The following is a 27,357-nucleotide window of genomic DNA, read 5'->3' as shown; positions in this document are numbered from 1 at the left end:
TTTTGAAAACTATTATACTTATACCAATTTAGTCCCGAACCTTTTAATTTGGCTAATTTAGTTTTAAATCTTTTGATAATTTGTCAATATAATCAATTCAACCAATTTTGATAGGAAATCGCCAATGGAGATAAATTTTTGAATTTCATATAATATAAGAATTTTTAATTAATTTTCTTTTCTTCCCCCCCTTTTCATATAATATAAGAATTTTGAATTGATAATTTGTCAATATAATCAATTCAACCCGGTTTTGGTAGGAAATCACCAATGGAGATAACTTTTGAAATCACCAAATCCGTCTTGAATGCAGGGATGCGCTTGTTCTTGTATACGGGAACAAGAAATTTTACCCCACCGTATTAAAGTCATTGGTGGGATATCTACTATTAATAGAAAACGAACAACAAACAAGAAACTATATAGATATAGTTACCAAAGAAAGTCTTGAAAACTATTATACTTATACCAATTTAGTCTTGAACCTTTTAATTTGGCTAATTTAGTTTTAAATCTTTTGATAATTTGTCAATATAATTAACTCAACCAATTTTGATAGGAAATCGCCAATGGAGATAACTTTTTGAATTTCATATAATATAAGAAATTTTAATTAATTTTCTTTTCTCCCCCCCTTTTCATATAATATAAGAATTTTGAATTGATAATTTGTCAATATAATCAATTCAACCAATTTTGGTAGGAAATCACCAATGGAGATAACTTTTTGAAATCACCAAATCCGTCTTGAATCTTGGATGCGCTGTTCTTGTATACAGGAACAAGAAATTTTACCCCACCGTATTAAAGTCATTGGTGGGATATCTATTATTAATAGAAAACGAACAACAAACAAGAAACTATATAGATATAGTTACCAAAGAAAGTTTTGAAAACTATTATACTTATACCAATTTAGTCCGAACCTTTTAATTTGGCTAATTTAGTTTTAAATCTTTTGATAATTTGTCAATATAATCAATTCAACCAATTTTGATAGGAAATCGCCAATGGAGATAAATTTTTGAATTTCATATAATATAAGAATTTTTAATTAATTGTCTTTTCTTCCCCCCCTTTTCATATAATATAAGAATTTTGAATTGATAATTTGTCAATATAATCAATTCAACCGGTTTTGGTAGGAAATCACCAATGGAGATAACTTTTGAAATCACCAAATCCGTCTTGAATGCAGGATGCGCCTGTTCACGTATACGGAACAAGAAATTTTACCCCCACCATATTAAAGTCATTGGTGGGATATCTACTATTAATAGAAAACGAACAACAAACAAGAAACTATATAGATATAGTTACCAAAGAAAGTCTTGAAAACTATTATACTTATACCAATTTAGTCCCGAACCTTTTAATTTGGCTAATTTAGTTTTAAATCTTTTGATAATTTGTCAATATAATCAATTCAACCAATTTTGATAGGAAATCACCAATGGAGATAACTTTTTGAATTTCATATAATATAAGAATTTTTAATTAATTTTCTTTTCTCCCCCTTTTTCACATAATATAAGAATTTTGAATTGATAATTTGTCAATATAATCAATTCAACCAGTTTTGGTAGGAAATCACCAATGGAGATAACTTTTTGAAATCACCAAATCCGTCTTGAATCTGGGATGCGCTGTTCTTGTATACAGGAACAAGAAATTTTACCCCCACTGTATTAAAGTCATTGGTGGGATATCTACTATTAATAGAAAACGAACAACAAACAAGAAACTATATAGATATAGTTACCAAAGAAAGTCTTGAAAACTATTATACTTATACCAATTTAGTCTTGAACCTTTTAATTTGGCTAATTTAGTTTTAAATCTTTTGATAATTTGTCAATATAATTAACTCAACCAATTTTGATAGGAAATCGCCAATGGAGATAACTTTTTGAATTTCATATAATATAAGAAATTTTAATTAATTTTCTTTTCTCCCCCCCTTTTCATATAATATAAGAATTTTGAATTGATAATTTGTCAATATAATCAATTCAACCAATTTTGGTAGGAAATCACCAATGGAGATAACTTTTTGAAATCACCAAATCCGTCTTGAATCTTGGATGCGCTTTGTTCTTGTATACGGGAACAAGAAATTTTACCCCCCACTTTGTATTAAAGTCATTGGTGGGATATCTATTATTAATAGAAAACGAACAACAAACAAGAAACTATATAGATATAGTTACCAAAGAAAGTTTTGAAAACTATTATACTTATACCAATTTAGTCTGAACCTTTTAATTTGGCTAATTTAGTTTTAAATCTTTTGATAATTTGTCAATATAATCAATTCAACCAATTTTGATAGGAAATCGCCAATGGAGATAAATTTTTGAATTTCATATAATATAAGAATTTTTAATTAATTTTCTTTTCTTCCCCCCCTTTTCATATAATATAAGAATTTTGAATTGATAATTTGTCAATATAATCAATTCAACCAGTTTTGGTAGGAAATCACCAATGGAGATAACTTTTGAAATCACCAAATCCGTCTTGAATGGGATGCGCTGTTCTTGTATACAGGAACAAGAAATTTTACCCCCACTGTATTAAAGTCATTGGTGGGATATCTACTATTAATAGAAAACGAACAACAAACAAGAAACTATATAGATATAGTTACCAAAGAAAGTCTTGAAAACTATTATACTTATACCAATTTAGTCTTGAACCTTTTAATTTGGCTAATTTAGTTTTAAATCTTTTGATAATTTGTCAATATAATTAACTCAACCAATTTTGATAGGAAATCGCCAATGGAGATAACTTTTTGAATTTCATATAATATAAGAAATTTTAATTAATTTTCTTTTCTCCCCCTTTTCATATAATATAAGAATTTTGAATTGATAATTTGTCAATATAATCAATTCAACCAATTTTGGTAGGAAATCACCAATGGAGATAACTTTTGAAATCACCAAATCCGTCTTGAATCTTGGATGCGCTTTTTGTTCTTGTATACGGGAACAAGAAATTTTACCCCACACGTATTAAAGTCATTGGTGGGATATCTATTATTAATAGAAAACGAACAACAAACAAGAAACTATATAGATATAGTTACCAAAGAAAGTTTTGAAAACTATTATACTTATACCAATTTAGTCCTGAACCTTTTAATTTGGCTAATTTAGTTTTAAATCTTTTGATAATTTGTCAATATAATCAATTCAACCAATTTTGATAGGAAATCGCCAATGGAGATAAATTTTTGAATTTCATATAATATAAGAATTTTTAATTAATTTTCTTTTCTTCCCCCTTTTCATATAATATAAGAATTTTGAATTGATAATTTGTCAATATAATCAATTCAACCAGTTTTGGTAGAAATCACCAATGGAGATAACTTTTGAAATCACCAAATCCGTTTGAATGGGATGCGCCTGTTCTGTATACGGAACAAGAAATTTACCCCACCGTATTAAAGTCATTGGTGGGATATCTACTATTAATAGAAAACGAACAACAAACAAGAAACTATATAGATATAGTTACCAAAGAAAGTCTTGAAAACTATTATACTTATACCAATTTAGTCCCGAACCTTTTAATTTGGCTAATTTAGTTTTAAATCTTTTGATAATTTGTCAATATAATCAATTCAACCAATTTTGATAGGAAATCACCAATGGAGATAACTTTTTGAATTTCATATAATATAAGAATTTTTAATTAATTTTCTTTTCTCCCCCTTTTTCACATAATATAAGAATTTTGAATTGATAATTTGTCAATATAATCAATTCAACCAGTTTTGGTAGGAAATCACCAATGGAGATAACTTTTTGAAATCACCAAATCCGTCTTGAATGGGATGCGCTGTTCTTGTATACGGGAACAAGAAATTTTACCCCACTGTATTAAAGTCATTGGTGGGATATCTACTATTAATAGAAAACGAACAACAAACAAGAAACTATATAGATATAGTTACCAAAGAAAGTCTTGAAAACTATTATACTTATACCAATTTAGTCTTGAACCTTTTAATTTGGCTAATTTAGTTTTAAATCTTTTGATAATTTGTCAATATAATTAACTCAACCAATTTTGATAGGAAATCACCAATGGAGATAACTTTTTGAATTTCATATAATATAAGAATTTTTAATTAATTTTCTTTTCTTCCCCCTTTTCATATAATATAAGAATTTTGAATTGATAATTTGTCAATATAATCAATTCAACCAATTTTGGTAGGAAATCACCAATGGAGATAACTTTTGAAATCACCAAATCCGTCTTGAATCTTGGATGCGCTGTTCTTGTATACGGGAACAAGAAATTTTACCCCACTTTGTATTAAAGTCATTGGTGGGATATCTATTATTAATAGAAAACGAACAACAAACAAGAAACTATATAGATATAGTTACCAAAGAAAGTTTTGAAAACTATTATACTTATACCAATTTAGTCTGAACCTTTTAATTTGGCTAATTTAGTTTTAAATCTTTTGATAATTTGTCAATATAATCAATTCAACCAATTTTGATAGGAAATCGCCAATGGAGATAAATTTTTGAATTTCATATAATATAAGAATTTTTAATTAATTTTCTTTTCTTCCCCCTTTTCATATAATATAAGAATTTTGAATTGATAATTTGTCAATATAATCAATTCAACCAGTTTTGGTAGGAAATCACCAATGGAGATAACTTTTTGAAATCACCAAATCCGTCTTGAATGGGATGCGCCGTTCTTGTATACGGGAACAAGAAATTTTACCCCCACCGTATTAAAGTCATTGGTGGGATATCTACTATTAATAGAAAACGAACAACAAACAAGAAACTATATAGATATAGTTACCAAAGAAAGTCTTGAAAACTATTATACTTATACCAATTTAGTCTTGAACCTTTTAATTTGGCTAATTTAGTTTTAAATCTTTTGATAATTTGTCAATATAATTAACTCAACCAATTTTGATAGGAAATCGCCAATGGAGATAACTTTTTGAATTTCATATAATATAAGAAATTTTAATTAATTTTCTTTTCTCCCCCTTTTCATATAATATAAGAATTTTGAATTGATAATTTGTCAATATAATCAATTCAACCAATTTTGGTAGGAAATCACCAATGGAGATAACTTTTGAAATCACCAAATCCGTCTTGAATCTTGGATGCGCTGTTCTTGTATACGGGAACAAGAAATTTTACCCCCCACCGTATTAAAGTCATTGGTGGGATATCTATTATTAATAGAAAACGAACAACAAACAAGAAACTATATAGATATAGTTACCAAAGAAAGTTTTGAAAACTATTATACTTATACCAATTTAGTCCCGAACCTTTTAATTTGGCTAATTTAGTTTTAAATCTTTTGATAATTTGTCAATATAATCAATTCAACCAATTTTGATAGGAAATCGCCAATGGAGATAAATTTTTGAATTTCATATAATATAAGAATTTTTAATTAATTTTCTTTTCTTCCCCCCTTTTCATATAATATAAGAATTTTGAATTGATAATTTGTCAATATAATCAATTCAACCAGTTTTGGTAGGAAATCACCAATGGAGATAACTTTTTGAAATCACCAAATCCGTCTTGAATGCTGGGATGCGCCGTTCGTATACGGAACAAGAAATTTTACCCCCACGTATTAAAGTCATTGGTGGGATATCTACTATTAATAGAAAACGAACAACAAACAAGAAACTATATAGATATAGTTACCAAAGAAAGTCTTGAAAACTATTATACTTATACCAATTTAGTCCGAACCTTTTAATTTGGCTAATTTAGTTTTAAATCTTTTGATAATTTGTCAATATAATCAATTCAACCAATTTTGATAGGAAATCACCAATGGAGATAACTTTTTGAATTTCATATAATATAAGAATTTTTAATTAATTTTCTTTTCTTCCCCCTTTTCATATAATATAAGAATTTTGAATTGATAATTTGTCAATATAATCAATTCAACCAGTTTTGGTAGGAAATCACCAATGGAGATAACTTTTTGAAATCACCAAATCCGTCTTGAATCGGGATGCGCTTTGTTCTTGTATACGGGAACAAGAAATTTTACCCCCACCGTATTAAAGTCATTGGTGGGATATCTACTATTAATAGAAAACGAACAAGAAACAAGAAACTATATAGATATAGTTACCAAAGAAAGTCTTGAAAACTATTATACTTATACCAATTTAGTCTTGAACCTTTTAATTTGGCTAATTTAGTTTTAAATCTTTTGATAATTTGTCAATATAATTAACTCAACCAATTTTGATAGGAAATCGCCAATGGAGATAACTTTTTGAATTTCATATAATATAAGAAATTTTAATTAATTTTCTTTTCTCCCCCTTTTCATATAATATAAGAATTTTGAATTGATAATTTGTCAATATAATCAATTCAACCAATTTTGGTAGGAAATCACCAATGGAGATAACTTTTTGAAATCACCAAATCCGTCTTGAATCTTGGATGCGCTGTTCTTGTATACAGGAACAAGAAATTTTACCCCCACTGTATTAAAGTCATTGGTGGGATATCTATTATTAATAGAAAACGAACAACAAACAAGAAACTATATAGATATAGTTACCAAAGAAAGTTTTGAAAACTATTATACTTATACCAATTTAGTCCTGAACCTTTTAATTTGGCTAATTTAGTTTTAAATCTTTTGATAATTTGTCAATATAATCAATTCAACCAATTTTGATAGGAAATCGCCAATGGAGATAAATTTTTGAATTTCATATAATATAAGAATTTTTAATTAATTTTCTTTTCTTCCCCCCCTTTTCATATAATATAAGAATTTTGAATTGATAATTTGTCAATATAATCAATTCAACCAGGTTTTTGGTAGGAAATCACCAATGGAGATAACTTTTTGAAATCACCAAATCCGTCTTGAATGCAGGATGCGCCGGTTCTCGTATACGGGAACAAGAAATTTTACCCCCACCGTATTAAAGTCATTGGTGGGATATCTACTATTAATAGAAAACGAACAACAAACAAGAAACTATATAGATATAGTTACCAAAGAAAGTCTTGAAAACTATTATACTTATACCAATTTAGTCCTGAACCTTTTAATTTGGCTAATTTAGTTTTAAATCTTTTGATAATTTGTCAATATAATCAATTCAACCAATTTTGATAGGAAATCACCAATGGAGATAACTTTTTGAATTTCATATAATATAAGAATTTTTAATTAATCTTCTTTTCTTCCCCCCTTTCACATAATATAAGAATTTTGAATTGATAATTTGTCAATATAATCAATTCAACCAATTTTGGTAGGAAATCACCAATGGAGATAACTTTTTGAAATCACCAAATCCGTCTTGAATGCAGGATGCGCCTGTTCTGTATACGGGGAACAAGAAATTTTACCCCCACCGTATTAAAGTCATTGGTGGGATATCTACTATTAATAGAAAACGAACAACAAAAAAGAAACTATATAGATATAGTTACCAAAGAAAGTCTTGAAAACTATTATACTTATACCAATTTAGTCCTGAACCTTTTAATTTGGCTAATTTAGTTTTAAATCTTTTGATAATTTGTCAATATAATCAATTCAACCAATTTTGATAGGAAATCACCAATGGAGATAACTTTTTGAATTTCATATAATATAAGAATTTTTAATTAATTTTCTTTTCTCCCCCCCTTTTTCACATAATATAAGAATTTTGAATTGATAATTTGTCAATATAATCAATTCAACCAGTTTTGGTAGGAAATCACCAATGGAGATAACTTTTTGAAATCACCAAATCCGTCTTGAATGGGATGCGCTGTTCTTGTATACAGGAACAAGAAATTTTACCCCCACTGTATTAAAGTCATTGGTGGGATATCTACTATTAATAGAAAACGAACAACAAACAAGAAACTATATAGATATAGTTACCAAAGAAAGTCTTGAAAACTATTATACTTATACCAATTTAGTCTTGAACCTTTTAATTTGGCTAATTTAGTTTTAAATCTTTTGATAATTTGTCAATATAATTAACTCAACCAATTTTGATAGGAAATCACCAATGGAGATAACTTTTTGAATTTCATATAATATAAGAATTTTTAATTAATTTTCTTTTCTTCCCCCCCTTCCTTTTTTTTTTTTAGAGTGGCGGCTAGCCAAAGCTTGCCATCCATTAGGCAAGGGCCATGAAGGGTGCATTTGGGAAGACTTTTGGGGAAAGTCCTTGAGAAAATGTAAAGGCCTTTGAGTCAAGGGTGTTTTTCAAAATGCAAAGTGTGTTTGGTAAATTTATTTGTGAAAGTCCATTGTGAAGTATACTTGCGCAAAATAGTGTTTGGGTAAATTAAATTTGTAAAATACTTTTATTATTAAAAAGAAGGAAAGTTGGCCGGCCAAAGCTTTGCCGGTGATTGCTAGCCAAGGCTTCGCCGGTTACCGCCGGCGAAGGGTAGGCGATTCGGTGAGGGTTGCGGTGACCCTTGCCGCACCGTCGCGCAACCCACCGCGCCGCGAAGGTCACCACGAGGTCGCGGAGGATTTGGGTCGCGGCGAGGTCCTGGGTCGCCTGGGTCGCCGCGACCTCTGACGACCTTCGTGACCCAGATTTGGGTCGCCTGGGTCGCCGCGACCTTCGGCGACCTCCGCGACCCGCATTTGGGTTGCGGCGAGGTCATGGGTCGTGGAGGTCGCCGGAGGTCGCGGCAACCGACCTCGCCGTGACCTAGGCAACCGACGCGACCCGGGATTTGGGTTGTGCGGCGGTCGGCGATGGTCGCCGGGGTGCGGCGACGGTTGCCGGCCTCTCTCCAACCCGTCGCCGACCCATCGCCACCTCGCCGGCCGAGTCGCCACCTTGGGTGTTGACATCCGAGAATTCCACGAAGAGGAAGATGAACAGCGCATCGGGCCTTCTGAAAATGTCAAAAGCCCAAGGCAGCCTAGGACCTGCCTTGGGCTTTCAGCCTTTGGAAGGCCGGCATTTCTTCAAGGCAGGTCTAAAATTTTTTCCCAAACACCCAATATTTGGGCAAATGGGCTTTGGGTACCCAAAGGTACTTGGCAAAGCTGGTGCCAAACGCACCCGAAGCCATCACCGGCATTGGTTTATTCTCGCCCAAATCTGGACAAGGTCATCAATTTTTGGCTATGATACCTAGAATAGATGGCATTTATGTCAATGATTTTTGACTAAAATGAGAGGATAGACTACATTGGCAAATTCTCAGAAGGTTCAAGACTAAATTGATCAAATTAAAAAATTTATGATTGAATTGATCTAAATACAATAGATTTAAGATTTTTTTTTTTTGGAAAATTTTTGCCAACTATGTATATCACTATCAATTCATATAAAGCAGCAAAATCACTTATGAAGAGAATTCGATTTACATCATTGGTGAGCTCAAACATGATTATCGATCGAAACATCGCATTCATCGTACTTGTCCTCTGCTTCTATGGTGAGCTCAAACGTGATTATTGATCTAAACATCGCGTTCATCGTACTTGTCCGCTGCTCTATCGATCTCGTTCATGTCCCAGCTTCCAATCGCGGTCGGCCCTTGACCCGTTTTCCTTGGAGCATCGACAAATATGAAGCGGCAGCATCTTAAAACATTTAGTGCCGGCAAAAATCGCGTAAACCTAACTTCATAAGAGCGCTTTCCCGTTATATACATCGCCAGAGCTTGAGCAAGAAGCCTTTAAAGATCTGAAGATGATACTTGCTTACAAGCTTATATTTCTGACCGTGTCGTCTCTCTCCGCCATCGTTTCTGTCGCAGCCGACGACACCGGCTTCGCTGTATTGAGTTATCAGTGCAGCAGTGATGCGTACAGCATGGGGGCGTTGTATGGAGACGCGGTGTCTGCTGTCATCAGGGCTTTAGTCGATTCCACGGCGGATTTCGGTTATGATTGCTCTGCCCAGTCGAGGCCGTCTGACCCTGGCGATCCAGTGTGTTTCAGTCATGTGACGTGCCACGTGGGGATCGTCGAATCGGAATGCGCGACCTGCATCCAGTACGCCGCCAACTTCTTGGGGAACAGGTGTCCGATGAGTTACGGGGCTCGGACTCAGGTTCAAAGTTGTAGAGTTAGATACGAGCGGTACCCGTTCACCGAGAGTAAGTGAGCGGCTGTCATGTCACGATAATCGGATCGCCTCTTCCGAGCATAGTCGTCATGCGGACGATGGACGGCATGAATTTCGTTGCTATGTAGGGACATTCCCAATCAATATTCTTGTAATCATCTTGCTGGGAATGCATTTGGTGATTGCTAGCGTGCTCATGATCGTAAAATTGTGTCTTCTACTGGGAATACACTGGAGCAGCAACTTTTTCACAATGAACAAAAAATTGTAATGTATCTACAACTTGATGCGCGGTTACAATTAGAAGATAACGAACGTGTTTGATGGAAATCGTTTGATAAGAGGTTGCAAGCGTCCGTAAAGTGCTGAAGATTCAGGCATATGGACTTGCTGGGTTTGTGAATCAGAGGCTAAAGGAAGTGTGTTTTGAATGAAAGAAAGGTTAAGATGGACGAAACGGAAATGTTTGCTGCCGAACGATAGGTAGCTTGGGGGTAGATCGAATCGAGATGTAAGGGCTAATGAAGTATGCTGAAAAGAAAAATGAATTTCGGAATAGATGAGTTCAAGATCAAGGCATAAAGGGGTATGGGATATACTAACAAGTATGCCAATGTTTGCAAATGGAGAGCTAAGATTGGATAGCAAACGATCTTTGCCAACCCAATTTGCACACGTACATCGGGACAACGAATTTCCTTGGCTGAAAAATTAAAGCAAATGCAAATTGGGGAGGAACCCTGAAAATATCGGTCCCTTAAATTACCATGGAAGGAGTTGTTTCTGCTTCAGCTAGGGTGAACTTGCCGTCGCTAGCTGCCCTCCTCCTTGTCGCCAGAAGCCTTTTCAGCATCTTATACAACGTTTCTGCTACAGCATGGAGACAAACCCCCAGTTTTCCCTGCTGAAGATTCAAGTCAACTTTAAGTTAATGAAAACTGCAATAATTGACAATACCAAGAAAAAATTTATGATAACCAAACGACAAATAGGACGAGTCAACTTCAGTTCTTACAACAATCAGTTAATTAAGGCAGAGAGCACAACCGGATCATCCAGCTATATTAGTATCGTAAATGAGTGGAAATGCATCGGCGTTCTGGGGAAATCCAACATGAAACTCGCTCCGATGGTCGTCTTTGGTCTTCTCTGCATTTGCAACCATGCGTCCGGCAAGCCGGACCTGGACGTGGTGAGCTTTATTTGCAGCGACACGCTCTTTTTGGGCACCGACGTGTATCGAGCGTCCGTGCTCGAAGTCGTTCTCCAGTTGCAGGTGGGTACGCCGGCTTGCGGCAACAATTACCACTTCCAGTCCACGTCGAACGGCGACACCTGCTACGGCCGTGGGGCGTGCGACGGGGCATTCGCGCCTTGGGACTGCGAGATGTGCCTGAACTTCGCCGGCAATTATTTGGGAGTCCGATGTCCGCAGAGCGTCGAGGTTACGCTTCAGCTTCAGGATTGCAGGATCCGATTCGAGAGCTACTCGTTTGTCGAGTGAACAGGCGATTATACATGCGAAGTCGAAACTACATCCAAAGAATGTCAAATGCAAGCTTGTGCATGAGCGAGTTGTTCAGTTCAACAATGAAAAAGGTCGCTAGTTACATGGTGATACGGACTATCTAATATAGAATCTCAATAATAATGTCATTTAGTGTTATAGTTAGTGACTTCGTGATTATTTTTGCAACGTGAGAAGTTACCAGTCTTGTGAAGAAATTACTTATAAGTGATAAATTGGGAATTGCATTTAGTATATAAAAAAGAGTTATAGAAGTAAAATTTTTAATTTATTAAGATTCTGTCTGATTCACGAAAAATGTGACATCTCTAAGAAATATTTTCCAGAAAGTCATTTTCTAGGAAAATGATAATAATTGCTAGTATTTAGCTGAAATTTGAAAATGAACTAAAATACATTTGTCATTGTTGGTATGTAAAATCTAATTTGATTTTTTCTGAAGAAAGTTACCAATATATTCGATTTTTTTAAATTTTCCTTCTTCCTTAGTCGGGCGCAAAGTGAGAGAACTAAAGCCGGCGAGGCTCCACCTCTCCATTTCTGACAAGTTGAAGCTTGCCAGAGGTCGATGAGGCTTAAGCCTTGCTAGAATCAGCTCGAATGTCACCAGAGGTCGATGAGATAAGCCTTGGTTGGGAAGTTAAAGAGTCTTATATTTAAGATCTCGAGGCCACTTGTTCGAATTACATTAGTTATGTATCAAGGCTAATTATGAGTCTCATGCCCATTTTCTTGGATTATGAAAAAAGAGAAATCCCGTCAAAATAGACGGATCCAACGTGCAATTCTAAACTGCAAAAAATTTAGAAATTTTGAAACTTGATCACACATAGCACAACAAAAAAAGATTTATAATTAAATTGATTTATGGTGCCTGCATAAGGGAAAAGACTGGGGCTGGGCATCTCGATTGTCTTCATTACACCCGACCCGAGTCCACAAGGACAAAGTCGATGTCCACCGTGGATCACTTGGGTCCAACACCGGTCTCACCTGCGCGGTCTATGCTATTGCTAGTGAAGACGGACCTAGTCCAACCCACTTGACCTGGGTCCGAGCGAGAGATCCCCCTTGCCACAGGCCCTACGCTGCACCAAGAGTGTCAAGCGCAAAGAAATATGTGTACTAAAAGTCCTCTAATTGGTCACGAAAGTGCAATTGAGTTATAAAACTTATAAAAAGTATAATCGAATTCTAAAAGTACAATTGAGTTATTCCATTAATTCCGTCTAGTTATATAGACGGAAAATGCTTATGCGGTTCTTTTAATATTTTCCATCTTTTACGTGATGATAAAGTGACTTAAATTCTAATTTATTTAACCAACGTATTAATTAAATAAATTTTAAAAATTTAAAAATACACAAAATGGAAAAAAATTAAGCTATAGGCAAGGGTGGCCAACCTTTGTCGCCGAAAGGGCCAGCGGTGGTCGGTCAGGGCCCACAACCCTCCACCTAGATATGGGTGAGGGTCGCGCGGGCCCTCGCTTGCCATCAACGAGGGTTGTCGGCCCAAGCGACCCCACCAATCATTGCCGAGCCCCCGCCCTTTCGACGACGGGTGGTTGGCGACAAGGGTCTCCGCTCTTGCCTTGGCTCTTTTTGTGTTTTTTAAAATATTTAATTAAGCTTCTGGTTAAAAAATTAGAATTAATTCCAAAACAATTTTATTTTAGTCTAGTGTTCCATATTTTAGCCACATCATTGCCACGTAAGTAGAGAAAATATTATAAAAAGCCACAAATCACATTTGATTGTGTTAATTTTAATATTTGGTTGCATCAACTTGGGGAGTTTTAGAATTTTATTACACTTTTTTTTTGTAAGTTTTAGGATTCAATTGCACTTTTTTGTAAGTTTTATGATTCAATTGCCCTTTTATTATAAGTTTTAAAACTTCGAGTGAATATACCAAGAAATCTATATTAATGATTAAAAAAAAGAACAAAAAGAAAGGGTAGTCGAAAGCTTGACAACTTGATTCCCGGGGACCGACCCGGAAAACCACAAAAATAAGGGGGACGAAAATTGCAACTTCCCACGAAAAGAGGAGAGTGAGGAGCAGCGAATCAACACCCCGTGGCGAAACGACACGTGTCCTCGCTTCCTACGAGTCCTATAAGTATTCCTCGGCCAAGCGTCTCGATTTTTCTTTTAACTCCGCGTACCTTCTCTTTCCCGTGAAAGCTCGAGCGGTGATTTCACGCGGTAAGCTTCCGATCAATCTGCAATAGCTGCGAAATCTCTCTCTCGCCATCAGAAGCGGCGCTGTTAGGGTTTCCAGTCTGCTGCGCAACTCCTCCGTCCCGAGGCAGTAAAGGTAAAAATCTCTCTCCTCCTCCGCGCCGGCGGCGGTTTAGGATTTCGCCGGCCGGCGATCGCTGTGAATTTCTAGGTCTTTCGTGCGATCGCTCGGGCTGATAGTGTGGCGGGCTTATCGGTCGGCGTTTGTCCGTTTCGTTGGGCGATCCTTCGGTGTGCCTCTTCACGCGGAGTGTTCTTGCTGGGACGATTTCTCGTCTGCGTGCGCGCGCGCGTGTTGATTTGAGGTTGAATGCGTTTGCGCTTCGTTTATGGATTGGATTGCGGAGTGCGGTGCTGCTGCCTTGGCGGTTTTGGATTGACATTACTTGCAAGCCATGGTTTGTGTCTTACTTGTAGGAGGGAGGGAGGTAGGGAGGGAGGGAGATTTTTTTGGTTATTCTGCTAGTTATATGTATCTTTCAAGTGCCAGAGATCGTTCTGATGTTGTTGATATTGAGATCGTGTTGTCACTACGACTATTGCGGCTCCTTTTCTGTTGATCGTTGTGTTGATTTCAGTTCTGCCTGTTTGAACATGTCGGCAACCGTTTCCATTTCAAAATTGCTTCCGTAACTTCCGTTACGGGCTTATGCGCCAATGATACTCACTGATCACCATAACTCACTTGCCTTTAAATGGTTGCCAGGCAAGTCGGCGAGGGTTTCGGCAAGTTATTGGAGAGAGCGACACGTGTTCTTGTCACTGTTAGCTATGTTTAAGCTTTGATATGAGTCTCGTGTATTTGAAAAGGCTTGTCTGGGTATTTCCTTGCAGAATGTTTCCCCTGATTGGCTTAACCTTCCTTTTCCTTTGATATGATAGTTGCTTCCCTCATGGCTTCATTCCTGTGGGGGATCTATATTTGTGGTTATACTTGTACCCTATTATTGGTACCCATGGGTAGTTGCTTCCCTCGTGGCTTCATTCCCGTGGGGAATCTATATTTGTGGTTATACTTGTACCCTATTATTGGTGCCCATGGGTAGTATTTGGAAGAATAACTGCACCTTTTTGTGTTGCAGAGAGTTTAGTATGAGCTGTTTGCTATTCTCCTTCATCATAACACTTTAATAATATAGTATCAAATTCACTGGTCCAGGAATTTGTCCTGACTAATGAGTGGTTCTGTTTTCTCTGTTTCTTTTGTTATCTTTTACTTTCTTTTTTTTTGGTTTTGCAAGAGCTCGTTTTAGTTAGGTGGCGTATGTGTTTCGTCATTATAGGATTTTGTTCTTGAAATGCTTGCCAAATTCTGGATTCTACTTGTTCGTTGCAGGGTCTAGCGCTTGCAAGATGCAGGGTAACGGAGGTGGTAGAAATCCTTTCTTCGGATTTGGTGACCCTTTTGCTGGTTTTGGAGGCTTCGGTGGTCAGAGAAGTTTAGCTTCTAGCTTCTTTGGAGGAAGAAACCCATTTGATGACCCTTTCTTTACACAACCATTTGGGGGCCTCTTTGACTCGAGCATCTTTCGTCCAACTGCAAGTCCTTTCATGAATATGGATCCTTTCATGAATATGCATCCTCCACCTACTATGATAGAGCATCGTCCTCCAGAACCGATAATGTCTAGAGGACCCATTATTGAAGAATTGAACTCTGATGATGAGAAGGAAGAAGCGGACAACGTGAAGAAGGACAACCCAAGAAAGCATGGGAGGTCAAGTGAGATGCCACATGTTGAGGGCCCTGATGATGAAGTCGAAGGTATGTCCATCTCTAAATTGCATGTTTGAAGTTTTTTGTGGCTCTAACTGATTACCCTGTTTGTTATGGCAGAGAGGAGAAGGAAGCAGCTACATTATTGGAATGGCTCCATAGAGAGGCCATCTGAGAGACAGGTGCAGCCACAGAATCACAGTTTCACCTTTCAGAGCTCTACTGTCAGTTATGGTGGTGCAAATGGTCCATATTATTCATCATCCACAACAAGAAGGACGGGCAGTGATGGGGTATGTATTTGTGCCTGTTATAGCTGCAAACTGAACTTATGGAATGGTCTAATTCTGTGGGTTGCCTTGTTACGAAACAGTTGACATTCGAGGAAAGGAAAGAAGCTGATAGTGCAACTATGAAAGCCACTCATAGAGTTTCTAGGGGACTCCATAATAAGGTATCACCGAATGCCTTAGTGTTGGTCTCGTTACCTTGTGTGCCATAAGCTAAGATGTCACATAATAAGATTTTAATTGAATGTCTTAATATTATGATTTTACTGCAGGGCCATTCTGTTATGAGGCAGCTTAATTCTGATGGTAAGGTGGATACCATGCAGACTCTGCACAACCTAAACGAAGGTATTTGAACATTTTCTTGTTTGTTGGATGCCGGATTCCTAATTCACATAACTCATATATGTAATGTCATGACTATCTAGATGAGCTGCCTCAATTTGAACAAGCCTGGAAAGGAAATGCTAGAAAGCATTTGCCTGGTTGGAGCGAGCATTCTGATGGTCATGGTAGACGAGGTGAGTGTTACTGTGAGATATTTTTTCGGCTGCATCTTTTGTGTTAATGACAATCTAAGAATCAATGTTTTAATTTCTTACTACTTATAAAAGGTGGACTATGGTTAAATGATTATTTTTACCTATTGTCATTTTTCTTTGGTTGGTGAGTTGCTTGATTGCTAATGGGGTATTTGCGCATAAATTATCTTACTGAACATTACAATAAGCTCTTTTAAGGAGGTTATCTTTGTTCTACAAGCACTGGAAATGAGTATGTGGCAGGTTTTAATGCACAATTCAAGTTATTAATGTTCATTTTTGTGCATGATGGTGCAGTTGCTTATGATTGCCATAGGTTTTACTGTTGTTTTTCGTGATACTTAGGCACTTGATGATGCTTTGTGACCGTGTATGTCTTGACTCTTGATTCATACCTTGCGTTCTCGCCAATACGGTCTTAAGTTGTTTATTGAAAAAACCAAATGTATTTTAGGAGTTGGTCAGATTGGACACCCAAGTCATGGAGGATGGGCGCTTCCGTCCACTCAGCAATCATTGCCTGCGCAGAGGGTCACATCTGATATGAGGGAACGAGCAGAGTCTTCTCAGAGGCAAAATGCTGGAAGAAGGAAAGCAAATGCTAGCGGAAAGGCCGGCCCCTCCCATGGTGAAGCGAGTGCATAAGGAAACTGAGTTGATTGTGGCCCTCATGTACCCTTTGCCCCGTAGATTCGCATATTCTGGACTAGGCCAGATAGAAATTCACATAATACAGAGATATATCTACCTTTTTTCTCATAATGTCTAATGGTAATACATGTGTGATGCAATATGCACAGTTGTAATGCCCAATGTTGTGGATGCTCTTTTTGGGATGTTAAAAGTTAAATCGATCGCCTTTCCTTCTATTAAGATTGGATGTTTGCCCGCAGAAACGGGCTGTGAGTGATGGATGACTTTCTTGGACTAGGATTAATTGGATAGCAGCTGGGCGAAATGGCTTTTGGTCTTTGTCTCTGGCTCTGACTCGGTCGGGCCCGTGGTCCATCGTGTATGAATGTGCGGGTATGGATGCTTTTTGTGGTTTGACGGATGCATGCAGTGCATCAGCCTTAGTCATTGTTGACGGATTTGTAATTGGAGCGATAGGTTAATTTGTTGTGACGAGAGCTGCAACTCTTCCTGTCTGAAGAGATGGCGCTTCCGAATGTTATCGAGAAAAAGAGGTCACATCTGGTTTTGGGTGATATACACTTACATTAGGCGGGAGATGAATTCGTCTGTTTCAGCATTAGCACTAATCTCTTTTCAATTAATTAAACATCACTTGAAATAGCTTCTTAATTTCTCAGACCAATCTCTTCTCCTTATCTTTAATTGTAAGGGCACGACATGACGCCTCTCAGATCCGTTTATCTTCGTGTGGTCGGAGGTTTTGAGCTCGCTATTTTTGCCGTCGATGAAGATTCGAACTGAAATTGAATGGAATCACGGATGAGAACAGTGGAAAGATGGTGTTGCACACAAAGTGATGAACTTCACTCAAGCGAGACGCCCTTTCTAAACGATATAAACACCGCCCGATATTGCGTCGGCAGAAGCGCAAGATACATTGTATGACTCGGGTCGGGTTGCTGGTGTAGAGTTTTGGACTACGTAAACGAGTTCAAGTTAACCTTATGAAGGCGTGATTTTTATTTTACAATAAGGATGGGTCAAAGTGGGCAATTACATTTTATAATTTTGCGGTCCTTGGGCTTGAGTCCTATTGAAAGTTCCAATTTTTCCTGACCACGAAGAACCGTAGCCGCGCCCAGCCATACCGAGCGACGCGTCTCCTTCTTCCCTCCCAGCGACACCGAAAACTCGGAAATCGCATTAACCCGGAGACACCGCCCGGCGCTTGCTCGTGCTCTGATCAGGGGGCCCCTCCGTCGGAGCCGGAGATGGCGGCCGTCAGGACGACGACGGCCATGGTCCTCCGGGAAATGTTCGCCCCGTTGCCGGCCATCTGGAGGATTCGCCCTCCCCTGCCGCGCCTCGGCGCCGCGCCGCCGCCCGCGCAGCGAGGGATCAGCTTCACCCCGATACGATGCGCCGCGCAGGGAGGCGCCGGGGAGAAGAAGGCCCCGTCGCGGCTCGCGCAGGTCCAGCAGCTCCTGCAGGAGGCCGAGGAGCGAGCTCTCTCCGCCGCCGGCGAGTCGACCCCGAAGATAACGCTCGGTGCGTGTGGCTGCGTTTCTGTTGCTCCTTCCGGTTTCGTCTGAGCTCCTGTTTTGGTTGCGATTGCTGATGAATGGTTTAGGAGCGTTGAGGCGGGCCACTGGCTGGCTCAGCAGCTCGGCGAGTTCTTCGATTTCGTGCCTGTTCTCTTTGTGTTCGTACGATTGTACAACTTTGGGGACAGTTTATCTTTCTAGTTCCTCGCGGCAATGTCAAAAGTTCTTCATTTTAGTCAAATTGGCTGAATGATCATCGAATGGAGTGTTTTCCGCTGCCGAAGAGTTTATTTGCCTGTGCGGCTGATAGCTGATTGGTGTTTTAAGTTCATTTGGTGTTCTTCGAATGCTCATAATGAGAGGACACATTGCCTGTCGCCTTTTGCTTCGTTTTCAGCTTACTGCCTATACATAGAGCATGCATATGTTGTTTGTAGTTGGTGTCGATGCATCGCGGATAGATGAGTGAATCTCTCGCATATTACCTACCTTGATGCAGACCCTCTGCGTTTAATCCATTGAGTACTCCCCAAGTTGTGTTTTTGTTCATTGTTAATTTATGTTGGTGCATGGTTTTGAGAGTCGATATGGCGTATGGAATTGATCTATGGTTTCCCCTGTTTGATTAAGAAAGAACTGATGACGGATTTCTAGCCCTTTTTATCTGTAATCTTTCTCAAGAAGTCCTATGCAAATGTTATGCGTGTGCAAATGTTTTTCAAGCCGCTTCATTGGCTTCTTTCTTGGGTCAGCTGTTAAAGGAGTACATACGAACAGCATTCATACAATTTACTGTGCTAATTTAATTTCGTGTTATCTATGAATGAAGTAGTAGCGGCTTGGCTGTTTTCATAAAGTTGTATGACTCTTCATTTAGACAGTGAGTTGGGCTTTCAGCTCCCAGTGCATGTTCGGCCAGTGGGCAGGTTTTCTTTGGCTAGGTTTAACGAGGGGAGCACCTTATCCGGCAGTTTATGTTGTGTTGTGAAGAAGCCTTCTCGGAAAATAGTTTTAATTTTTTTTTCTTTGCCTGATTGTGATTTCTTGGATTACATAGTGGGCTTGTGTTTTTTCTCGGGCTTCCCTGCAGCCATTTCTCCTGCCACTGAAGGGAAGAAATACATGAGGAACACTGCACTTGCATATGTAGTTTGCTTTTCACATACTGCTACAGAAGTGTAAACATATAAGAATAAGTGCTCGCTAAAGTTGTAGAAAGTAGCATCTTGATGAAGTTATTGCTAGATATGAAGAATTTTCGTGATTAACTAATGCTAGATTTCTTAATCGATCAAAGAACCTTAAGGCTATTAGTTTCTTTCTTGTTTCTTGCCAGACCATGTCACTGTGAGTTTTGCAAGAAGTGGTGGTCCAGGAGGTCAAAATGTGAACAAAGGTCTGATCTTTTCTTTCCTTTTCTTTCCTTTTCTTTCCTCCCTTCTCTGTCATGTGTCATTTCCTAGTACCACTCTCACGCTCTCACTCTCTCACAGGTAATAACTTCTACTAACATTTTCTTGATGCCATTTACAGTGAACACTAAGGTAGACATGCGCTTCAATGTGAATAATGCATATTGGCTAAGTGACAGGATCAGGGAGAGGATAATGCAAATGGTTTGTTGCTTTAATATTCTCTTAAGCTTTATGTAACAGATTTTTCTTAGGAATCTCGCATGTTGAACTATAATCCCTCCCAATACAGCAGCAAAGGGGATATCATGGGCAAGATATTTATCCATATAGATTTTCCTTTTATTTGGTGGAGTAAGGAGTTGTCCCTGCGGTGTCTGTTTCTATGGTTGTGTGGGTGCTCCTGTTTCTGGTTAGGTGATTTTGTGCAGGATGTATATAACAATATTGCTACGATTTGCATTTTCAGTCTATAGAATGATAAACACTGGGAAATGTGTAATTTTTTTATGATTTAATTAAAAACTATTCTTCCTAACTGTTCTATCTTCTTTCTGCATATTGTCTGCTGAACAGGAAAAGAATCGGATCAATAAGGATGGTGAAATTGTGATCTCTTCAACGAAAACTAGAACTCAGAAGTCACTTTCTTCCCTCGTTTGTCTAAATTTTTTGGGTTTTGCTGCTTAGTGCAGCAGCCAGTTGACAATTTTATTTCTGTGCAGGGGGAACATTGATGACGCACTAGGAAAGCTACAGGTACGATAAATTGAGGCTAATTTCATATTCTTGTGTGGTGATGATACACTACTTGCTGTTGTCTTCTGATTGGGACATTCAATCCACATTTTTCACGATTGAAAACACTGGGTCTGGGTTTGCCGTCAACTGTTATTTGTTTTTCCTCTTAAATATATCCAGTTGTTGGATTCTTAGATCACCTTTTGGTTTGATTTTGTTTCATATTTGGATGTTGCTATCAGGCAATTATTGATGCTGCTTCATACGTCCCACCACCTCCTTCAGAAGAGCAGAAGAAAAAGATTGCCAAGATGTGAGTCATTTCACTAGTATGATTTCTCACTTAAATGTCTCAATTCCATTGCAAATTGATAAAGTTGTTCTGCATAAAAGGGCTGCTATTGGAGAGCAGAAACGCTTGAAGAGTAAGAAGGCGCTCTCAGATAAAAAGGCATTTCGCAGAAGTAGAGACGGCTGGGATTGACACAAAAAGTCCCCGATGTAGCTGTTAGTCTAAAATTGATGGACAGAATCCCCCTTTGATTCATCAACATTCTTATTGACCATCCGAGAATAGAAGCAATGAATATTTCATGCAGCATTGACTAGCAAGTACCATATATGGTAACTTCTTGGAGATAAAGAATCAGAGCTGCAGATCATTCAACTAGGTCATGCTTACACCTTCGATGATCAAGCTGCTGGAAGAAGTCTTACTTCTCATAGACATACACATTTCTTCGTTGTTGCGTGTGAAATTTCGATGGGGCTACTTCATATACATAGTCAGCAGAGATTACTCGAGACTTTATGTTGAAACTTCTGTTCGGGTGATCAATGTATAATTCAGTCTGGATCTTTCCATTTTATCAGTATGATGCTCGGGCTAGACAGCGGGTAAAAGCATCTCTTATCATTTGTTAATATGTGGAGAAAATATCTGTACAGGTTTCAGTAATCTTCTGAACAATAAAGTGTATCAGCAAAATCTATAATAAGTTAGACTACAAACACAAAAATTAGACTACAAACACAAAAAAGCCTAGGGCAAAAAACCAAAATCACTGCCGATTTCAAATTCACTTCCTTATGACAATCTCCTCCCCTGATTGCCGATCAACATGCTTGATCCACCGGCTCTTGCCTTTGCCAGTGCTTGAGCTCCCGCTGATGCTCGCCACATAGGCAATATCCAGCCCTCTGCCCACGGGAAGAAACGCCGACCGCGCAAGGCGGCGCGACCCTGCATCGAGGACGCTCCGCCATCGGAAGTTCAAACTCATCCTCGAGCTCGCGTTCTTGCACACCAAAACTGCCCCTCGAGAACCCAACTTAGCCGACCTCAGGATCTTCTCGAAATCCTTGCTCCTGCAGTCTACCACCATGAAATCGATGCCCGTTAACACCTCTACCACCTCCTCCGGTTCTCCGACCACCACTTCCACGTTCTCGCCGGTTTCTCCCAGGGCTCCCATGTATTCAGACTTTGATTTCTGATCGGGGACTATGCACACGTGCCTTCCTCCGGTGTGGTGGCTCGCCACTGCAAGGCCGATGCTCGTGGCGGTGGCTCCGCCGCTCGACCACGTCTCTACTACAAGACGCGCATTCCAGCCCGCGGCCATGGCCGAAACCAGCTCGGCGACACCCGATTCTTTGTGCAGCTTTTTGCACTGTCAAAACACAGGATCAGAAAACAAATCAACCAAAGAGACGACACGAACTCTCTGCAATATGTGGCAAGAGAGAAACACTCACAGATGTGACGGTTTCGATGTAGGCCTTCGACGCCGTCTCTGGAGACCAGGTTAGCTTCATCTCTTCTTCTTCCTCTTCTTCTTCTTCTTCTTCCTCTTCCTCTTCCTCTTCTTCTTCTTCTTCTTCTTCTTCTTCTTGGAATAAATTTTGAGCTTGTGGTTGCTTCAAGACCAAGCAAAAAGGGTGGTAATGGGAAAAGAAGTGCCAGTTTGGGCTTTATATTTCAGACAGGAAGAGTCTCAGAAAGGGTTTTTGGTGGACCGTTGACATTTGACATTGCTCCTCGAATATCAACGTGTGGATTGCTATTACATTTATTGCTATTGTATGTTTTGTTTTTGATTTTTTGCAGGTGTCACGCTGCACAACTTGGTTTTAAAAACTTCATTAAAATCTCCCTGCAATTGTGGCCCAACGGCGGGCAAAATCTACGCGAACCAAATGCCCTCGTCTTACGAAATTATCACTAGAATGGCATTCCACTAAATGATTTTGTGCTTGTGTCGTTTGCATCATTTTACCAATCATCAACGTCAGCGACCTAATTTATCTTGGTAACCAATCGGGCAACCATCGAATTTTCAATACATGCTTCGATGTTCTAATACGGTATTGAAAAACAACGAGCTAGTCTTGAGCTTGAAAATAAAGGGTAGATGTGCAGGCAAGATTTTGTGCACTGATCTTTACCACTTTGTTATCGCTATCATCGTGTTATGACAGCAACAAGAGTATTTAATTTTTGGGTGTCCATACACGCAAACACTGCTCGTCCCTTGTTGCTAGCATTTTTAAATAAACCCTGGCTTCATATCGGAAAAAGAAACACTCTCAAACACAAGCCAACATCATTTCTTACAAGAAAACGAAACTTTCTAAATTGGTCTTGAGGGGCCAGTAGCAGTAGAGAAGAAGGCTCTCGCAACGAGCAAACCCTAAACTGAAGGGTGTTGCTTGAAAGATAGACGAATTGAGCTCAGAGGGCTAAGAATTTCCATTGTTTCTCTTTGCCAACCATAGTTTCTAATCTCTTTTTTTTTTGGTAACCCAGGAAATCCCAAAAACCGACAGTCGGCGGGAAGAACCTGGGGCTGACGCAAGCTGGCCACCACACTCACGTCAGCGGTTAAATCACCAAGTAACGCCGCTAAGATTCGAACTTGGCACCTTTCGTGGGAGGCACAAAGCTCAAGCCAACTGCGCCACCGCAGTCGCAGTGAGTGGTTAGTTTCTAATCTCTTTATGGTTCTTTCTTTGCACCTTCTCCTTTTTTTTCCGGACACCAAACTTAACCGTAAAACCTGTTGGGTTACCCACGTCATTGCTGACGAGAAAAAGGTTGCAGCTTTTGTTGACCTCATTCAATTGTTTTCAGGCGTGGAAATGATGGGTGCACGGACTAGACAATTTGTACGAAGGTACTTGGGTCATAAAGTGTCCACTATCCATGGCTTTCCACAACCTGATGGAAGATTATTTAGTGGAATTGTGATAAGATAATAGAAAATTGGCCTCGCCGCATTCCCTGATTTTCTACCATTTCATGAAACATGTTCTATTTAGAGGATTTCATTTTTTTTTCTTACAATATCTATATGTATAACAAGACAAACTCGAATGACTATTTCAACCTCAACTTTTTCCCTGAGGAGATAAGTATAAACGATGGACAAAAATCGAAATTAAAAAATAATAAGAATCTCTAACTTATCAAATGATGATTCCGTAAATCCCTCTTCCTCTTTCTAAATTAAAAATGTAAATTTTCTCATCTTTATTAAGTTAAATCTATCTTATCTTACGAAACTCTAAATTTTATCTTTAAATAGACTGAATTTTTAATAACTGGCATTTTGTTCTTACCATGTCTTTTCAACATAAAGGGTGTGTGTGTGTGTGTTTTTTTTTTTTTGCTTGTATGAAGAAAATGAAATTCGCGAGAAATACCGCAAAGTCCCTTTCGAGAGTTGAGGCTCGAGGGTCATTATTAATCCCTAGGGCTAGAAAGAAATTCTTATCTTAAAGCAACCTTTTTCTACACCAAAGAGCGAGCATAATGTGAAGCAAGTGCGGCCACCGCCGTAAGCACCAAATGTTGACCTATCGTCGAGATCTTTGTGGGTTCAATGCATGCCGAGACACTGGTTTTTCCGCCTTATCAAGCCAATAGATTTTGATTGCTCTTCTTATCCTTTCTATTAGTTTAAATGGATGATGCTAATGATCTCTATGTGGAAACTACTGTTACGCAATGAGGAATGGCTCCATCGTGGTTCCGTGAGGAAACTAGGGCTATTTCAGCGAAGCAGATGAAGGAGGACCGAAGCAACACGGCATGACGAAGGTCCAGAAGGTGAAGAGGTCAAACAACTGAAGAGAGAGAGAGAGAGAGAGAGAGAGGACTTTTCAAATGGAAGATGATGTCGTCGCGTCCGTATTTGGGAGAACGCTACCGCAGTACGAAACAAACATCAGTCGAAATTAAGATAGATGTTTTGTTTTGTTTTGTTTTCTATTATCAATCGCATTTTAGTCCAAGCGAGAGTAGGCCTCCACGTTGGTTGACCAGTAAGATTGCCACAACGTATCTACGTAATCGCTGACGATGCAGGTTTATATTGTTCCATCTTCTCTCTTTTGCCCTTTCCTGTGTCTTTCAGTATTAGAGGATGAGAAGAAAAATCAAATACGTCGAGAACAAAGAACAGAGAAAATATTGGGTACGGATAGATCTGTACGCGCGAGCCAAGGCGGCATAACATTATAATTATGTTTTCATGAATATTAGAATTGAAACTCTAAAGGGGTTTTCCTTTTTATTTATTTGTAGATATCTAAAGATAATGTAAGGGTTGACCGATAAAGTTCGTAAGCCCTCCCCCTTCACGTTACATACTGTGAGGTTTTCACATGCCTCTCGTTGGGAATGCTCACTTGTCTTCAACCTCATGTGAAAGACTGCAGAGGGGAGACTCACCTAGACGAAACCCTACAGTATTCCCTTTTATACGTCGAATGAAGGCAGTATTTTCCCCCACAACTAGGGCAACTTGTTCAATTTGATTTTTTTACCGATATTCATCTTTCTTATGTCCCTTTCATTTCAAATACTCGCCTCACTTATTTAATAGAGATTTTGGTTGACCTATATATACATATTTCCATCAACTTGTCGGTCCACTCGCTGTTCGTTGTCTTGTACATTTAATGGTTTACTTTGCATTCTTGCTCGGTGGTTCTCTTTGAAAGCTCAAGACTATCTACTACATGAATTTCTGAAACTCTTGCAAATTTTCACATTGTAGCTTACTCAACAATGATCTCTATTGAGAATATGTCTCTAATTTGATAAGGTGTCCTAATAAGAGTATGTTTCCTAAAAAAAGTTCATATCTTGGATAGGAATATGATATTCAGCCATGATATTAGATACTATTGAGAAAACATTCCACAAGTAATTTTGAAGATTAATAAAACTTATCCAGAGTAACTTTTTTTTTATTCTAATGATAAGTATTTTTCAGGTGGAAAACCTAATAAAACGTGATCGGATGTTATTAATCATAACCAAAGTTGTGACTTAATTATTTCCTTCTATATATGTATTGTCAAATGGCTAGGAATGAGACAATATACATGTAACGGCTAGTGGCAATTGATTGGATTTCTTGCCTTATATACAAGAAGTTTCAAAGAAAGGTTTTCCAAAATATCTCTAGATTTGAATTTCCTACATAGTTAGACTTGAGGCGAAGAATTCTTTCCAAGTTGAAGTACCCGATTTATGAAAATTGAAACTGATGTTGGGCCATATAATTTACCAGAAGCTTCATCATCGGCAACCTTAAAGCGATTAGATCTTAAAAGCAAGATCTAGGCCAATTGGTAGATTGGTTAGATAATCCTCTTGAAGATATGTCAAACGGTCAGCTTGGATAAGGAGGAGTCTAAAAGGAGGTCTTGAAGCTTAAAGGATTATGGTAATACGAGAGAATCAAAGCTTAGAGTGTTTCCGATCAAATATATTAATCTTTGTGAGCAATATTGTGTAATTGTATAGATATTGAAAGAGTGTGAGGATTTGTTCACATGAGCTTGAGTTTTAATTGCTTAGATCTTGCAATCTTTGATTGGTTCATATAGTGGAATCCAACCAATAAGTTGTCAATGTGGGAAAGTGGACATAGACTTATAAAAGTCGAACCACTATAATCTTTTATATATAATTTTTTATCCCTTACTATCTTTATTTTATTTGCAATAAATTTAATTGCACACTGATAAGATTGGACCTCTACATACTCTATCATCAGAAGTTGCACCTTAGCAATATTAGTTTAAATTTTTAATTTCTGTAATACCTATTCATCCCTCCTGTAGGTGATAGATCTAGCCATGATAGATACATTGAGAAGAATAAGAGGAGTATTTGGTTTTCTCTCTATGAATTCTTTGTGAAACACTATGAGATAATAGATATGTTTTGTCAAATGGCTAGGAATGAGACAATATACATGTAACGGCTAGTGGCAATTGATTGGATTTCTTGCCTTATATACAAGAAGTTTCAAAGAAAGGTTTTCCAAAATATCTCTAGATTTCCTTTACCAAAAAAAAAAAAAAAAAAAAAAAAACACTATGAGATAATACTTATGGGTTTTATTTGGGCTTAATCTAGGTTTGGAAAATATTCGAGCGTGTAAATGATTGTAGTTCTATAATTCTTTTATTGATTAGTTGATTATTTATTGCTGGCTCTCCCCATAGAGTAGGTATAGACACTCGGACCAAACTGTATATATATTTCATGTTCTTTATTATTCTTCATA

General features: G+C 38.0%; 5 protein-coding genes across 5 annotated transcripts; 4 read left to right on the top strand and 1 right to left on the bottom strand.

Moving 5' to 3' along the window:
- Window positions 1–9,736: 9,736 nt before the first annotated feature.
- On the top strand, window positions 9,737–10,153 carry LOC104445977 (antifungal protein ginkbilobin-like protein). The gene has a single exon (XM_010059898.2). It carries the CDS (start codon window positions 9,737–9,739, stop codon window positions 10,151–10,153), a length of 417 nt encoding a protein of 138 aa, XP_010058200.2.
- A 1,090-nt stretch (window positions 10,154–11,243) lies between these two features.
- On the top strand, window positions 11,244–11,618 carry LOC120293564 (antifungal protein ginkbilobin-like protein). Its single transcript, XM_039313241.1, has one exon. It carries the CDS (start codon window positions 11,244–11,246, stop codon window positions 11,616–11,618), a length of 375 nt encoding a protein of 124 aa, XP_039169175.1.
- Window positions 11,619–13,789: 2,171 nt separating this feature from the next.
- Window positions 13,790–17,310, top strand: LOC104443729. The gene is made up of 7 exons (XM_010057242.3): window positions 13,790–13,964; window positions 15,225–15,653; window positions 15,726–15,898; window positions 15,979–16,059; window positions 16,168–16,243; window positions 16,324–16,416; window positions 16,892–17,310. Exons 2-7 carry the CDS (start codon window positions 15,242–15,244, stop codon window positions 17,080–17,082), a joined length of 1,026 nt encoding a protein of 341 aa, XP_010055544.1. The 5' UTR covers window positions 13,790–13,964; window positions 15,225–15,241; the 3' UTR covers window positions 17,083–17,310.
- Window positions 17,311–18,192: 882 nt separating this feature from the next.
- LOC104443727 (peptidyl-tRNA hydrolase ICT1, mitochondrial) lies at window positions 18,193–21,659 on the top strand. Its single transcript, XM_010057240.3, has 7 exons — window positions 18,193–18,621; window positions 19,954–20,013; window positions 20,151–20,233; window positions 20,606–20,670; window positions 20,755–20,788; window positions 21,013–21,083; window positions 21,164–21,659. Exons 1-7 carry the CDS (start codon window positions 18,345–18,347, stop codon window positions 21,252–21,254), a joined length of 681 nt encoding a protein of 226 aa, XP_010055542.2. The 5' UTR covers window positions 18,193–18,344; the 3' UTR covers window positions 21,255–21,659.
- Window positions 21,660–21,665: 6 nt separating this feature from the next.
- LOC104443728 lies at window positions 21,666–22,724 on the bottom strand. Its single transcript, XM_010057241.3, has 2 exons — window positions 22,529–22,724; window positions 21,666–22,443 (listed from the first exon to the last, which is right to left on the bottom strand). Exons 1-2 carry the CDS (start codon window positions 22,586–22,588, stop codon window positions 21,850–21,852), a joined length of 654 nt encoding a protein of 217 aa, XP_010055543.1. The 5' UTR covers window positions 22,589–22,724; the 3' UTR covers window positions 21,666–21,849.
- Window positions 22,725–27,357: the final 4,633 nt, after the last annotated feature.

The sequence above is a fragment of the Eucalyptus grandis genome, chromosome 5, assembly GCF_016545825.1.
Source record: "Eucalyptus grandis isolate ANBG69807.140 chromosome 5, ASM1654582v1, whole genome shotgun sequence".
NCBI lineage: Eukaryota > Viridiplantae > Streptophyta > Magnoliopsida > Myrtales > Myrtaceae > Eucalyptus > Eucalyptus grandis.
This window is presented reverse-complemented; position numbering and strand designations above follow the sequence as displayed.

Excerpts from the sequence above, each read along its gene's own strand:
- LOC104445977 (XM_010059898.2), top strand. The coding sequence starts at position 9,737 with ATGATACTTGCTTACAAGCTTATATTTCTGACCGTGTCGTCTCTCTCC.
- LOC120293564 (XM_039313241.1), top strand. The coding sequence starts at position 11,244 with ATGGTCGTCTTTGGTCTTCTCTGCATTTGCAACCATGCGTCCGGCAAG.
- LOC104443729 (XM_010057242.3), top strand. The coding sequence starts at position 15,242 with ATGCAGGGTAACGGAGGTGGTAGAAATCCTTTCTTCGGATTTGGTGAC. Across the intron at positions 16,244-16,323 it reads TCTGCACAACCTAAACGAAG|ATGAGCTGCCTCAATTTGAA; the intron begins GTATTTGAACAT and ends ATGACTATCTAG. Across the intron at positions 16,417-16,891 it reads TGATGGTCATGGTAGACGAG|GAGTTGGTCAGATTGGACAC; the intron begins GTGAGTGTTACT and ends AATGTATTTTAG.
- LOC104443727 (XM_010057240.3), top strand. The coding sequence starts at position 18,345 with ATGGCGGCCGTCAGGACGACGACGGCCATGGTCCTCCGGGAAATGTTC. Across the intron at positions 20,234-20,605 it reads GGGAGAGGATAATGCAAATG|GAAAAGAATCGGATCAATAA; the intron begins GTTTGTTGCTTT and ends TCTGCTGAACAG. Across the intron at positions 20,789-21,012 it reads ACGCACTAGGAAAGCTACAG|GCAATTATTGATGCTGCTTC; the intron begins GTACGATAAATT and ends TGTTGCTATCAG.
- LOC104443728 (XM_010057241.3), bottom strand. The coding sequence starts at position 22,588 with ATGAAGCTAACCTGGTCTCCAGAGACGGCGTCGAAGGCCTACATCGAA. Across the intron at positions 22,444-22,528 it reads ACATCGAAACCGTCACATCT|TGCAAAAAGCTGCACAAAGA; the intron begins GTGAGTGTTTCT and ends GTGTTTTGACAG.